Below are 14753 nucleotides of genomic sequence, written 5' to 3' on the forward strand. Positions count from 1 at the left end.
TGACCCCAGCACGCCTCCCTGCAATGTCCACCCACTGATTCTATTTCTGCGCCCCTGGGGCCACGCAGTACACGCCGTAATCGTCCTTCCACCAGCTCGGCCTCGCAGCATCTGAAGACCCCCGTCCCCTCGCGTCTCCCTCCCGCTGCCCTCCCGGCCCCTCCCCGCTGACTCCGCGTGGCTCCCGTTCCGCCCCGGCGGTCTGGGCGCCCGGGAGCCCGGGCCGCCCGCCGCTCCCGGCATCCCCCGCCTCGCGCGTCACGTGACGGCGCGCGCCCGCCCCGGCCCGGCAACCGGCCGCCCCCGGCCGCGCGCCGCAGTCCTCGCGGCTCCGCTGCGGCCCCGACGCCCGCGGCCCGACCGCTGTGGGCGAGCGCCCGGAGGGCTCCCGGCGAGGTAAGAGGCGGCCGGCCGCGGGGCTGCGGCGAACTTACTCCGCCCGCGTGCCCGGGGTGCCGGAGCAGGGCGGCGGGGAGGGGGCTCGGGCGCCGGCGGGCTGCTCCCGCGGACCGGGGGCGCCTCTCGAGGAGACCGGCCGAGGAGGCGCCGCTCCGTCCCGAGAGGCTGAGCATCTGGCCCTGGCGGGACCGGGAGGGGACGCCCTCAGCGGCCGCGCCGAAGAAGAGCTGTGCCTTGGTGTCCCCTCCTGTCAAACGCCGGGCCGGGAACGTGGATCTCCGCGGTTGCCTTCGGCCCCGAGGTTTTCCGAGTGTGTCGGTGAAGTCGAAGAGGAAGAAGCAGACTCTTGGGATGGGGAGAGCCCTCACCTGGGGACGCAGGAGCGAGTGTCTGAGCCAGACACCTATTAACGTCTTCTGTATTTTGTGCACATCGCAAGCCTCTCGGAGACTCGGTTTCTCCATCTTTAAAGTAAAGGTGATAAGCTCTGCGCTGCCTCCCGCGTAGGACTACCGTGAAGAACAGACGGAAAGCCATTTAAAGAGCCAGAACTCTCGAGTCCGGTAGACTTGGGTTCAGGTCCTAGTTCTGCCACTTACTAGCTGTGTGACCTTGAGCCGGATAGAACCCTCATCTGTTAAAAGGAAGATGATAATAGTACTTAGCTCCTGAGGTTGCTGTGAGGATTAAGTGTAAAGGGTTTAGCACAGTGTCCAGTGCAGAAATGCACAATAGAGAGTGCTGTTACTATAATTATTATTAAATTAGTAAGCTAGAGAGTGCCTCACATGAGGGGTGTTTAGAATAACCACACTTCAGTTTCTATATATTCAGTCCTAAAAAGAGTTCTGTTTTGGTTTCCTAAGAAAGCGGCCAGTGGGACGCTGTCTCTTTTTTCTTTCTGGGCCCCCCTTTGCCTTCTCATTTACAATTGGCATGTGAACCTGCTGTTCCTACCAAATGAGTCAAGCAGGATGGGAACATTAGTGTACTCGAGCAGATGGGTATCAGATTCCCTCTAAGGGGAAAGAAGAGTGCCAGGCATGTGCTGCCACCAAAAAAAAGCACAGTACAGTGATCAACTGTCAGAGCTGGAAGATGCCTGGGAAGCCGTCTAGCCAGCTGTCTCCTTTTGCAAAGGGAGAAACTGGACCCAGAATGAGGATGGGACTGAGATTTTCTCAGGACCCAACAGAATGCTGGCACTGGGTAGTGGAAAGAACACACACTGCTTACCAGACACTGCTTTCTCTGAGTTCTAACCTAATTCTTCATTTATTCAGTAAGTATTTATGGAGTACCTACTGTGTGCTTGTACACCTACTAGGAGCTGGAGAAGAAATATATATATATTTTCTATATATGTGTGTGTGTGTGTGTGTGTGTGTGTGTGTGTGTGTATGTATATCTCCCTCTGCTGGTTCTCAGTACATTTCATAATAACAATAAGTTCCAGCTCAGGGAGCTTGCCTCATAGCAGCTGGCCCCAAGGGACAGAAGCACCCAGAGAGGCCTGAGTTGTTTCATGATCAGTCACAGCAGTCCCAGAGCCATTGTTGAAGCCTGCTGAGATTTTAGAAACTGAGAAAATGCTGCTTTGTCAGGGCTTTTAGGAAAGGATTTCCTTCTGGCCTGGCACTCTTAAGATTTCTTGTCTTTCTGGTTTCAGGCCTCTTATTGTTTCTAGATTTCTGAAAAGAGACACCCTCACCATAGTGCCTTCAATTTGGTTTCCATGGTTATCAGATGGATTGTATTTTTATGATAGCACAAGTAGCTGTTGTGTAATACGTGGTCAAGCAGTCCCAGTTCCCTGGGGGTTTCTGTTTTCTGGTGGTGGTCCTCTTTTTTCAGTTGCAGTGCAGCTTATCCCTTCCTTCCCCCCTCCCTCCTTCCTGCCTTCTTTAGTTTAACAAACATGCTTCCATGGGAGGGTCAAGAGGAGTGAGAATAAGTAGAAACAGACAAAAACACGTATAGACCCTGGCTTAGGGACCGCTGAATCTTTGGGGGTGTTAATCTGAGGCCATTACCGTATGGAGAGGCAAATCAGTGGGGCTCTGATGAAGGTATGGTTTGGGAGCCAGGGAGAGCTCTCAAAGGTGGGAGGGATAGTGTCCTGGGCGACCAAGAAGACATCACATACCCACATGCTTTTCAAGGAAGATGTAAAAGAAACCAGTTCCTTTTACATGTCTCAGTCACATAGGAATAATAGATGGTGCAGGAAGCATTTTGTTCTCTGAGTGCTTTAATGAATGAACCTTCTCTTGAGTCACTGTCATGGGCTTTGTGAAATGCCTGCTAATTTCTCTCATTACCTTCTTTCTGTTAGCTCAGTGATGTATTAGTTTCCTACTCACAGACTTGATACTGTGTACATAAAGGTAGATAAACAGATTTTCAATTAACATTTTGTCTATTTCATTTTAGATGTTTAACTTGTGTGTCTCATTTCACCAGTTGGGTTCTAATGCAGTCATGTATTTCTTTACTTTTCCAAGTAATCTCCCAAGTCCTTTAATGCCCTTACTAGTGAGAATTCTGTTGTCTCCCACTTCCAAGCCCCCTGGGGGATTAAACAGCCCAAAGAAGTCACTCAGTCTTCCATTCTCCAGAGGAGAGAGAACTGCAGAGTCTGAGTGGTCCACCCACATTGTTATTTCTGACACAGCTATATGGTATCACTATTGAAGAGCTGTCCTGCATGGGCCAAGGATGTGTGGTCACTGCTGCTCAGCGCCCTCATTGGACCAGGTTCCTGCCAGCTTGATCCCATGCTTGGATTCCAAGGTTAGAGCTTTTTTAGTTTATGCTCACATGCTTGCCATTCTCCCCAAAGCACGGCCTCTGGGCCGTGTATGAAGCCTGTCACCAGGCTGGTTTCCCCAATCTCCTGATGAGTTCTCTTTGGGGGCCTAGGGGGCTCTTTCTTGATAGCAGCCTTGCTCAGGATCACCCCAGACCACCCAAGAGACTTCCCCATTTTCACACTTTTTCTCAGGATTTGGATGCTCAATCCTTTGTCCGCTTCTTAACTCTAACCCAGAGCTTTTTGGCAAATTGGTTCTACTTCCTATCCAGGATTCTGCCTACCAGGGATTCTCAGGAATGGCAGCCATCACCCAGACAGCTCCCCTAGGCCTTTGGTTGTCCACTCACCTTACTTTTCATATGTAAGAGGGGCCCTCTGGTGACTCTTGGCAAAGCATAGATCTCTTCCCAGGAGACTGCATCTCCACCTGTAGTCCTAAGAGAAGTAGGCGTTATTGAAATTTTCCTCGGCATGTACCCTGTTAGGGATTTGGGGGGCAAGGTTTTAATTTAAAAATAAAAGATTTTCAGTTCCCTCAACTTTTCTAAGATTCAAACAATAATCACTATGTTTATTTCACTGTTTTTGTTTTAAACCTTTAAAAATATGATATATAACAACAATGCATGCAGGAAGAAAAACACAGGGGCCGGCCCGTGCCTTAGCGGTTAAGTGCACGCGCTCCGCTGCCGGCGACCTGGGTTCAGATCCCAGGTGTGCACCGATGCACCGCTCCTCCAGCCATGCTGAGGCCGTGTCCCACATACAACAACTAGAAGGATGTGCAGCTATGACAGACAACTATCTACTGGGGCTTTGGGGGAAAAAATAAATAAATAAAATCTTTAAAAAAAAAAAAAAGAAAAACACATGTTTAGTTAACAGTCCTAATGGAAATACACATGTACCTACTGCCTATGTCAAGAAGTGGAACATTGTCAGTACTCAGCAGCACCCGCCTCCAACTCATAACCTCCTCCCCAAAAGAAACCACTATCTGGACTTTCATGATAATCATTTCTTTGCTTTTCTTTGTAGTTTTGTCACCTATATTTGCATCCCTAAACAATATAGTTAATTCTTACTAGTTTTTTAACGCCTTGCGTAGAGAATCATACCATGTGCATTTTGTGATTTGATTCTTTTGCTCAACTTGCTGTTTGTGAGCTGCACTCATGTGATGACCTTACTTATTTTTATTGCTGACAGTGTTTCATGCTATGAATATGTCACAGTATATTTATTCATCCTGTAGTTGACAGATACTTGTGTTGCTTTAGTTTCTGAGTACCAAGAATAGTGCAGCCAAGAACATCCTTTGACATTTTCTGTTATGTATGTGAATAAGTGTCTTTAGGTTATGTATGTTGAAGTGGAATTGCTTTGCTAGATAACGCCAAACTGTTTTCTAAGCGATTGTACCAATTACTTTCCTTCCAGCAGTATATGAGAGTTCCAGTTGCTTCACAGCCTTGCAAATACTTGGTATTGTCAGTTTTAAATTTTTAAACTAGTCTCATGGGTGTATAATGATAACTGTTGTGGTTTTCATTTTCTTTCCTTGGTTGTGACTGATGTTGAGCACTTTTTTATTGGTTAATTGGATGGCCTCTTCTGTAAACTGCCTATTCAAGTCTTTTGCCTATTTTTCAATTTTTCTTATTGATTTGTCAGAGTTCTTTGTATATTTTTGTTAGTGTTCCCTTGTCAGTTATACGTTTTAAAAATAACTTCTCCTACTCTGTGACTCTCTTTTCACCATCTTAAATAGTGATATCTTAGATCCTATTCTATAGAATCAGGGCCTGAAATGGGGATTCTTGTTCAAGTGATATATTGGGAGAAGTGCTCAGGAAAAGGAAAATGAAGGAAGCAGGATGGGGGGTTGGGGGAAGAGAGGTATAAGCAGGTGAGGAGGTAGTTCTCTGGAGAAAGAGACTTCTGTGAGTTATCAGCTGACCTTTCTGTCTGGGGGATGGGTGTGCTAGCTAGTAAAGAGGATATGGGTGGGGCACCAATAGTATTCTCTACAGTCCATTCGGATACATTCCCTTCTTATGTTAAGTTCACTCCATCCAGATACAGCTTCTCCAGGATTCTGGTTGGTCACAATTTCTGGGAAAACTTACAAGAGGAAGGTTAGTGGGACAACTACAGTCCCTGATGAAGTTAGTTAGTCCAGAGGGCTAACTAATACCCGTCATCCTTTTCCTCCATCATTCATTTTATTTCCCTCCTTTGTCCTTTGAATGTGTGAGAACTCAGTGATGAAGCCACCGGGGTCTGGAAGTTTGTTTTCTTTTGTTAGGTTATTTTTGACCATAGAGTCAATGTTCGTAATGGTTCTAGGACAATTTAAAAATTTTTTTCTTGTTAGTTTCAGTAAGTAACATTTTTCTAGGAATTTGTCCCTTTTAAGGTTTCAAATTTATTTATATAAAGTTGTTTATAATATTTCTTTATTCATTTAATGTCTGCAACATCTGTAGCAATATCCTCCTTTTCATTCCAACTTCATTTTTATGCTTTCTCCGTTTTTTTTCCTCTTCAGTTTCAGTAGAAGTTCTTTTCAAAGAACCGACTTTTGTCTTTGTTGATGTTCTCCATAGTCTATTTCATTAACTTCTCTTTTCTTTATGTTTTTCATTCTACTTTCCTTGGATATATTTGGTTTTTTTTCTCTAACTTCTTGAAATGGATGCTTAGTTCATTAATTTTTACCCTTTTAATTTTTATTCTTTCCATTTAAGGCTGCACATTTTTCTCTGATTATTGTTTAGCAGGAGCTTACAGTTTGGGTAGGTAGTTTTTAGTCATTTATTGCTAAATATTTTCTAATTTCCATTGTGATTTCCCCTTTGACTCATACGTATCTTAGAAATAGGTTTCTTAATTTCCAAACATGAGTATTTTCTAGTTATCTTTTATTAATTGATTGGTCAGTGAGCTTGTTCTGTATTATTTTAATCCTTTGAAATTTCTGTTAGGGCTCTGTTTATGACCAGTTTTCATAAATGTTACATGTGTGCTTGAAAGTAATGTGTATTCTACAGTTATTGGATTCAATGTTGTATCTAATGCTATTAGATCAAGTTTATTAGTTCAAATCTTCTTTATCCTTACTGATTTTTTTTTCTTTTTTTTTTTTTTTTTCCTATTCTACTTATAGAGAAAGATTTGTTAAAATATACAACTATGTTTATGAATTTGTCTATTTCATCTTCTGGTTTTTGCTTTTTATCTTTGAGCCCTATTACCAAGTACATACAGATATGAAGTTGTTCTGTCTTCCTGGCGAATTAACCTTTTAGCATTATGAAGTTGCTCTTTTTATCTGTAGTAAAAGAATTTTTTTTAAACTCTGTTTTATCTGATATCAGTATAGCTACACCATCATTTTTTGGTTAATCTATGCAGAGTATACGTTTTTCCATCCTTTTAGTTTCATGCTTTCTGTATCTATGTGTTTTAGATATATCTCTTATAAACAACATATGATTTTTATTTATTTATTTTTTGGTGAGGAAGATTGGCTCTGAGCTAACGTCTGTTGCCAATCTTCCTCATTTTGCTTGAGGAAGATTGTCCCTGAACTAACATCTGTGCCTGTCGTCTTCTGTTTCATATGTGGGATGCTGCCACAGCATGGCTTGATGAGTAGTGTGTAGGTCTGCGCCTGGGATCCAAACCTGTGAACCCCGGGCTGCCAAAGCAGAGCGCATGAACTTAACCGCTATGCCACCGGACTGTCCCCTGGGTTTGGTTTTGTTTTGGCCTGTTTTTGCATCTTAACTAGAACATTTAGTCCATTTTCATTTAATATGACCACTGATGTATTTAGGTGTAAGTCTGTCTTCATATTTTATGCTTTCCATGTGTTTGTCCTGCACATACTCCATTTTTGCTCTGTCTTCTTGGGGGTTATTTTTAATCATCTGCTTTTTTTTCCTTCTACTAGTTTGGATGTTCTGCACTTGCTCTGCTTTAATGGTTACCTTTGAAATTTTAATTTAACCAAAGTTGATAGGTTATGGACGTGATAAATATCTCTCGGGGCTGGCCCCGTGGCGTAGTGGTTAAGTGTGCACGCTCAGCTGCTGGTGGCCCAGGTTCAGATTTCGGGCGTGCCTCAACACATCGCTTGTCAGGCCATGCTGTGGCAGCGTCCCATATAAAGTGGAGGAAGATGGGCATAGACGTTAGCTCAGGGCCAGTCTTCCTCAGCAAAAAGAGGAGGATTGGCATGGATGTTAGCTCAGGGCTGATCTTCCTCACAAAAAAAAATAAATAAATAAATATCCCTGCTCTTCTTTTGGTTGGTACAGGCCCCTTAGACCACTTGAATGCTATCTCCTTCTCTTAGTGGTAGATGAGTTGTAATACAGTGTGTCAGCTTTGATTAGAGTCATTTAAGGACCCACAGATAGAACAGATGTGATGAGGAAGGAAAAAGTGAGAGCATAGAATTTACTTGAGAAAACTATGTATTTGTCAGGACTCTTTTGGTTGCAAGTGATCAGCTTTGACTCTCCTAACTTTAAGAAGAAAATCTGTTGGCTTATGAAACTGCAGAGCTGGATCCAGGGGTTCAAAAAGTACTTTTAGGGCTCTCTCTCTCTCCATCTCTCAACCTTGCTTATCTTAATTTGGCTTCGTTTTTCAGATGAACTCTTCTTGAGTTGTCACCATCCCTAGCAAGGGGGCTGGGCTGTTCTGATTGTCTACTTTGGGTCAAGTATCCATCCTGTGTGGTGGAGGCTGAGGCACCATGAATGACAGCCTTGCTAGGACTACATGGAGTGGCAGTGGAGTTCCTCTAAGGAACCAGAAGAGGGAAGGCGTGCTGAGCAGACAAAGGTTCTTGCTACTACAGTCCACTGCACTGAGTAATGGCTGGAAGAGTGATGTAGAGAAAGAAGAGGGTTAGAGACGTTGTGTGTGGAGTTCACTCAGTTAATCTGTACAGGAAAAAAGAGGGAGGACATCACCTGTTCAGGAGCCCACTGACAGGGAAGGAAGAGTCTGGTCAAACAGTACCTCTGCCCACTAACCATTGGGCACTTCGGCATTGTTGGCTGAGGATGCCTTGGTCCACAGCAGAGGTGAGGGAGAGCTGGTGTGGGGCCCTCTCGTATGTGGAGACGTATTCAACATGTCAGCTGCGGTGCTTGCTGTTCCCACAGCCCTTTCTGAGAGAAACTTCTGCATCCACAGCTCCTGTTCATGTAGGGGCAGCCCCAGGCAGCCACGTTTTCTTCCATAAAATCTTGCTCCATCCCTAGCCCCTAGTCAAACTTACTGGACCAGAGATGGACATCAGACCCAAGAACAGCCAATTCATAGGCTCACCAGGGACCTGTGATATGACCTAGTGGAAAAAAGATGCGTGTTCTCTCCTAGAAATTTGAACTGGGAACTGCAGAAGAACACTTAGCTACAGAAATTGAAGCCGAAATGGTATATAGAGAGAAGCCATGAGGTAGAGTCAGGCCTTTGAGGAGTCCTGGCTAGCTGAAATTATGAGGAAGCAAAGCAACGAGGCAGAGAAGAGTTTGTGTAGACCCCAGGTAAGAGGAGAAAGGAGCAGACCCCTGGAGGGGCTGAGTCATGTGATGAGTGAAGACTCAAAGACTCCAGCTGCTGAGGGCCTTGGGGCTGCTGTGGTCCAGACTTTTCATTCTGGACTCTGGGAGACCTAGCCCTACTGTGGTCCTATTCTTGGATTTCCATAAAATCCCTTGTCCTTAATAGTCCCCATGTACCCTTATGAAAAGCCCTCCCTTATTTGCACTTGTATTCAAAAGACTCACTAGAACAGAACTTGGGGGCAGTGCCTACATGGGTGAATTTCTGTTGCTGCCAGTGCTGTTCCAATCATACTGTTCTGAAAAGAAAACTCATTCTTTGCCATCGGATGGTCGGCAGCTATAAACCTTGTTGGCTCAGTTACAATCAAGAATCCTCTACAGCCTCTGCTTGGCCCGGTGTGAGTGTCTGCATTGTAGGCCGGGGAGGCGGACACTCAGCTTCACTCCCTCTACAGTCTCCTTGTTTCCCTCCCTCACTACAGAAAACCCTAACTTAATCTATTGGCTGTAATTAATTATTTTCTTGCTAGGATGTTGGAGGGTTGGTTTAAATGCAATACAGAGAAAGAAAGAGAAAGGAATTTAGAGAAAGGAAAGCGTCATGGGAGAGAGGGAATTCATCACCATTTAGTGTATGTTTACTATGTGTCAGGCACAATATTAAATGATTTCCACCCATTCTCTCATGTTATCCGCACAACTACTCCCTAAGGTATTGTTATCCCCACTTTTGTAGATGAGGAAGCTGAGACAGAGGATGGTCCGACTGCGTTGAATGTGTAATTTCGGGTATAAAGTAACAATCGCTTGGTGTGGAATCGCCTCAAGCTGAGAGTGATTAAAGAGAAATGGCTGGGAAGCAGTATGTGGCCCAATGGGAGGCAGGAGGTAGTAGGGAGGTAGTAGGGAGGTAGTAGGTAGTAGGCAGGAGGTAGTAGGGTCACATCGTTCCCTCCGCAGACATGCTGCCTGGGGGGAGGTGGGAGCGAGACAGCCAAAATGTCTGGGTTGGGTGGGATCTGCTGAAGGTCTGTGTTTATTCCTTGTGGCTGCTGCACTGCCCCCTGCTGGTCAGAGGTCCGCCCCGGGGGCCAGGGGCCTTGTTTTCACCAATTCTGGCTGGAGGTCCTGATCTTTGGGCCAGGCTTCCTAACAGAGTTTTGCTTTGTCACATCCACCTCAGACACTGTGTGATACTCTAATGCATGATAATTGCAGGATTAAATTCATTCTTAGTTCATGATCTGTGAGTTTACGTGTCTGCAATCGTGAGGTTAGAAGGTCCTCTACCATCATTTGAAGTTAGAGACCCCAGAACCTCAGGAAGGGAACTAGGAGGCACGCTGTTGTGGGGAAAAGAGCAGGCGCTTTGGACTCGGTCTAGGTTAGGAGCCACAGCTGTGCTGCTTGCTAACTAAATAAAAAACGGAGTAACAGTTTATTCCTGGGATTGGGGATAAGGAGACTACTACCTCTCCGGTCATTGTAAGTGCTCATTGAGATGACATATACAAAGCACCTGGTCTTCAGTAAGCCCTCAACACACCTTTCCCTGCCCCATCAAGATCACCCAGTGAATTAGAACCAGGACTAAAACCTAGTCCCAGTGCGCTCTCCTAGGTGACCCACAGGGAATGGGCAATGCCTTGAGGGAAGGATAAAGGGCCCTGTGCTCCCAACCACACTCAGAAAACACCACACATGCATCTGAACACAGCGTTCTGGTCTATGTCATCAAATTTCAAGGCTGACAATAAGAACAGCTGGTTATTTCTCAGGCTGAGAAGAGCTGAGGTTTGAGGAAATGCTGAAAAGCCCAGCTGAGATTTTTGTCATCCTCAAAGTTTTGTCTTGTTCCCAATAGTGTGTATGTGTGTAGGTGTAGATATGTGTACAGGGCTCTTTCATGGTTCACAATATTTTACTCTCTGTGCACTTTCTTTTTTTTTTTTTTGTGAGGAAGATCAGCCCTGAGCTAACATCCATGCCAATCCTCCTGTTTTTGCTGAGGAAGACCGGCCCTGAGCTAACATCTACTGCCAATCCTCCTCCTTTTTTTTTTTTCCCCCCAAAGCCCCAGTAGATAGTTGTATGTCATAGTTGCACGTCCTTCTAGTTGCTGTATGTGGGACGTGGCCTCAGCATAGCTGGAGAAGCGGTGCGTCGGTGTGCGCCCTGGATCCGAACCCAGGCCACAAGTAGCGGAGCACGCGCACTTAACCGCTAAGCCATGGGGCCGGCCCCTCTGTGCACTTTCAAACTAAAATCCACAAAACTCAAGGGAAATTCACTTTGATTTGAAGAAACATCTAAAATCATTAAGCCATTGCAGTTGCTCATTTAGTACACTTTGTAGTTATTTACACTGGTGTTTAGTATGCCTCATAATGTGGGGCATTATGTGAAAATTTTTTTTTCTTTTGTGAATACTAAATAGAGTTCTAAGCTGTTCTAGATCCTTTATTTCCCCTATTTTATTAAAAGTAACATTCCTGCCACTTTGATACTGATATGGCCTCCCCTAGGTGGGAAGTAAGTGCATTTTTTAAATTATCCAAACATGGATCATTAAGTTAAGTCCTCTGCCCTCAAAATTATGTAGTGATGGAGAGGCAGATTAGAAGCCCATCGGGTGCATTTTATGTGAGTCCTCTCAGTGTGGGGCAGGGCCTTTTGTGCCCCCCACATGAACGCAATGTTGTGTGAGCTGATCCAGCTGGCCTTTCTCCCTGACCCCTTCAGGCTCCCGGAGCTGTGGCCAGACCGAGCTTCTTCCCGTGTCCTCAGCCCAGCTGGGGGGCTGGAGGTTCCCTCCCCCGGAGCTTTGCTGACACGCCTCTGCCTACAGTCCCCTTCCCTGCATCCTCTGGATGCCCCAGTCCTACGCATGTCTCAGAGTCCAGCTCAGATGCCAGCTCTTCCGTGAAGCTTGGCTTAATGGTTACAAACCCAGTCTTTGGGATCAGGCCTGGCCTCTGATAGCAGAATGATTTCTGGTAGCAGAATGATTTGGGGTAAGTCATTTGTCACATAAGTTCTTTCCGGTTTCGTTTCTTCAGCTGTAAAATGAAGACAGTAATACTTTTAAATCAGCACTTGTCAAACATGCAGAGCACACGAGTTCCTGGTGATCTTGTTAAAATGCCGGTTCTGATCCAGTAGGTACAGGATGGTGCCCATGAGTTGGCATTTCTAACCAGCTTCTAGGTCCTGGGAACAACATTGTGAGTTGTAAGGCTTTAGAGAGATGTTGAGAGAATACAATGAAATAATGCATGAAAATTGCTTAATATTGTGCCCTTCAAATAGGCTTAGTAAATGGTAGCTGCTGCTGGTTTTGTTGCCTTTTATTATTGGCTGATTCCCCGAGCTAAAGGTCACATTTTTATTCTTTAAACAAGGCTTTCCCTCTTTTATGGCACTGAGCACTTTTTCCCTTGTACTGTGGTCTTGGGGGCTTTTTTGGTAGAGATATCTTTGTATCCTAGTGGACTTGAGGGTGAAGTCTTTGTCTTATTCCTGACTCCCTCACGGTGCTTACCACGTGGTCTTACACACAGCAAGTGTTTACGACATATTTGGGTTTTATTTCTTTTTTTATTCCATAGGGATCTGTGTCACAGTAGGGATTCCGTAGCTAATGGTTTGGATGCTCTCAGCTATTCTGATATACTAGATAATGACGGTGGTGATTCATTCAGTAAATGTTTTTGGGGCACCTATTATGGACCAGGTGGTAGTTCAGGCACAATACAAAGCAATGATACAAAGTTTCTGCCCTTAAGGAGCTTACATTTTACTCTGGGGAAACAGACAATAAATAAAGAAAAGCATATTATGTATACCATAGTAAGCTCCTGAGAGCAGAGAATGTGTCTCATTCGTTACAGTGAATTTCCCCAGAGTAGGTGTTCAGGCCCTGTGTCACCTGGCCGCTCTACACGTGCATGTGCTATCTCACTTTCACAGGGGAGTCCCTATGGTATCATTCAGGACTTCCTCATGGCCCCTTCGCCCACAAACCCACTCGCACAGAAGCATCAGTGAGCTAGAAGATGTCTGGAGAGATTTTATTACTGACTGCAACTTGCCTACCCATCATCGTGCTCAGCAAACTGCTGGCCCATAGAACCCACCCCTCAGGAGCAGTGGGGGTCTAGACAGCAACACAAGGCAAAGCTTTACTTCCAGGGCCTGACTCTGACTGCAGCTCTGTCCAGTTTTCTAAAGGTGTCCACTCCCAGTTTCTCCTTTGCTGAGTCCTTCTCCATTTCCTGCCCTTTAGATGCTAGGCTGGCGAGGACTTGGTCATCAGACTTCTCTCTCTTCACTCTCTCTCTGGTGATCTCATCCCATCCCATGGCTTAAATGTCACTCAGGTCTCTGTTCAGATGTCACTTCCTCGGAGACCTCCCTTAATCAACCCTATCTGAAATAGCACACGTGCGCATGCACGCAGGCAAACTCATGCACACCCCTTAGTCTGCTTTGTTTCTCTTCATAGCATTTATGATATTATTTTTAGTTAGTTATTTATTTATTTTTGGTGAGGAAGATCGGCCCTGAGCTAACATCCATTGCCAATCCTCCTCTTTTTGCTGAGGGAGATTAGCCCTGAGCTAACATCCGCACCCATCTTCCTCTGTTTTATGTGGGACACCACTGCAGCATGGCCTGACAAGCTGTGTGTCGGTGCGTGCCCAGGACCCAAACCTGTGAACCCCAGGCCGCAGAAACAGAGCACATGAACTTAACCACTACGCCACTGGGCCGGCCTCTATGTTGTTATTTTTAAAATATATTGTCTGTCTCTGAAAATAGGGACTGTGTCTCATTTACTGCTTGTCAGTACTTGGAGCAGTGCCTAGCACAACAGTAGACAATCAACAAATATTTGTTGAATAAATGATTTTTTTCTTTGGAAATTCTCAAAATCATCATGAAGTGTAGCAGGATAGCCATCATTAGCCTGTTTACAGATGAGGAAGTAGGCTCAGAGAGGTTACAGGATTTGCCTCAAGTCATGGGGCTGGGAAGCAGTAAGGCCTGCATGTTGAGAGCCAAGTCTTGTGGGACTCATCTTCCAAGAGAGTGGCCTCCACCTTGCCTACTGAGGCTGGGGACACCAGGTAGCCCAGAGGCATGTGGCTACCTCCAGTGGGCAGTTAGGAGGGTGCCACACAGAAACTCTGAGTTCTCATGCTCTTGGGAACCCATGAAGAAGGGACAGCTGAGGCCTACCACAGGGCCTGCTCCCTCCCATCCCACACGAGTTCCCACTGTTGTTTCTCCAGTCCTTCACAGGCCTCACACTCCAGGTGCACAGGCCCCAGGAGATGTTTGGTACTTTTAATTCCATAGCTCCGAGGCCCCAGTGGCAAAAAGGTAGGGCCAAACTTGAATACATTTTTTTTAACTGTTACCTGGTTATAGAATTCCCTGTTGCTGCATGGATCCCCATGGATTCGTTTACAGATATAGTAAATAAAGCCAAATGGAACAACAGGGAATGTGACATTCGAATAAAAGGAAATCCTCACCTGAGGTGGGACTGTCAGCCTCATTCTAGATTCAGCCCTGGGGTGTTGCCTTGAGTCTGGGACGGGGAGGAAGGCAGGTGCTTGAAGGATGGAAAATCCCCTGCTAGGGAATCCTCCTTTCCCTGAGAGGCCAGCTACAAGACCCTCTGCTTCCCACTGTGGGGTAGGCTTCTTGCAACCCAAAGGAAACGGAAGCCCCAGTAGTTTCTGTGTCAGGTGCCTTTGCCCCAAATCCCCCGGAGACCCTCACATCATCCTGAGGGAAAGAACTGTCATTTAATATTTGCAAAGTTGTGAGTTTCTGCCCTTGCTGTTCCTTCCAACATACCTCTCCTGGATGGATCTCCTTAAAATATAGCTCTGATCAGGCCACTCCCCTCCTGAGGAACCTACAGTGGACAGAATACAAGT

General features: G+C 45.6%; 1 protein-coding gene across 4 annotated transcripts in view; it reads left to right on the plus strand.

Annotated features, from left to right (window-relative positions):
- Positions 1–353: 353 nt before the first annotated feature.
- FBXO10 (F-box protein 10) overlaps positions 354–14753 on the plus strand; it is a 53279-nt gene continuing 38879 nt past the window's right edge. The window contains exons 1-2 of one of the 4 annotated variants that reach the window (XM_058523565.1): positions 360–396; positions 3074–3192. In XM_058523565.1, coding sequence (XP_058379548.1) covers positions 3118–3192 — 75 coding nt within the window. In that variant the 5' untranslated portion in view covers positions 360–396; positions 3074–3117. Of the gene's footprint in view, positions 397–563; positions 1682–2523; positions 3193–14753 lie in introns of those variants that run through there. The other 3 variants (XM_058523567.1, XM_058523568.1, XM_058523564.1) reach the window with 3 other exon arrangements.

The sequence above is a fragment of the Diceros bicornis genome, chromosome 28 (genome assembly GCF_020826845.1).
Source record: "Diceros bicornis minor isolate mBicDic1 chromosome 28, mDicBic1.mat.cur, whole genome shotgun sequence".
Lineage (NCBI taxonomy): Eukaryota > Metazoa > Chordata > Mammalia > Perissodactyla > Rhinocerotidae > Diceros > Diceros bicornis.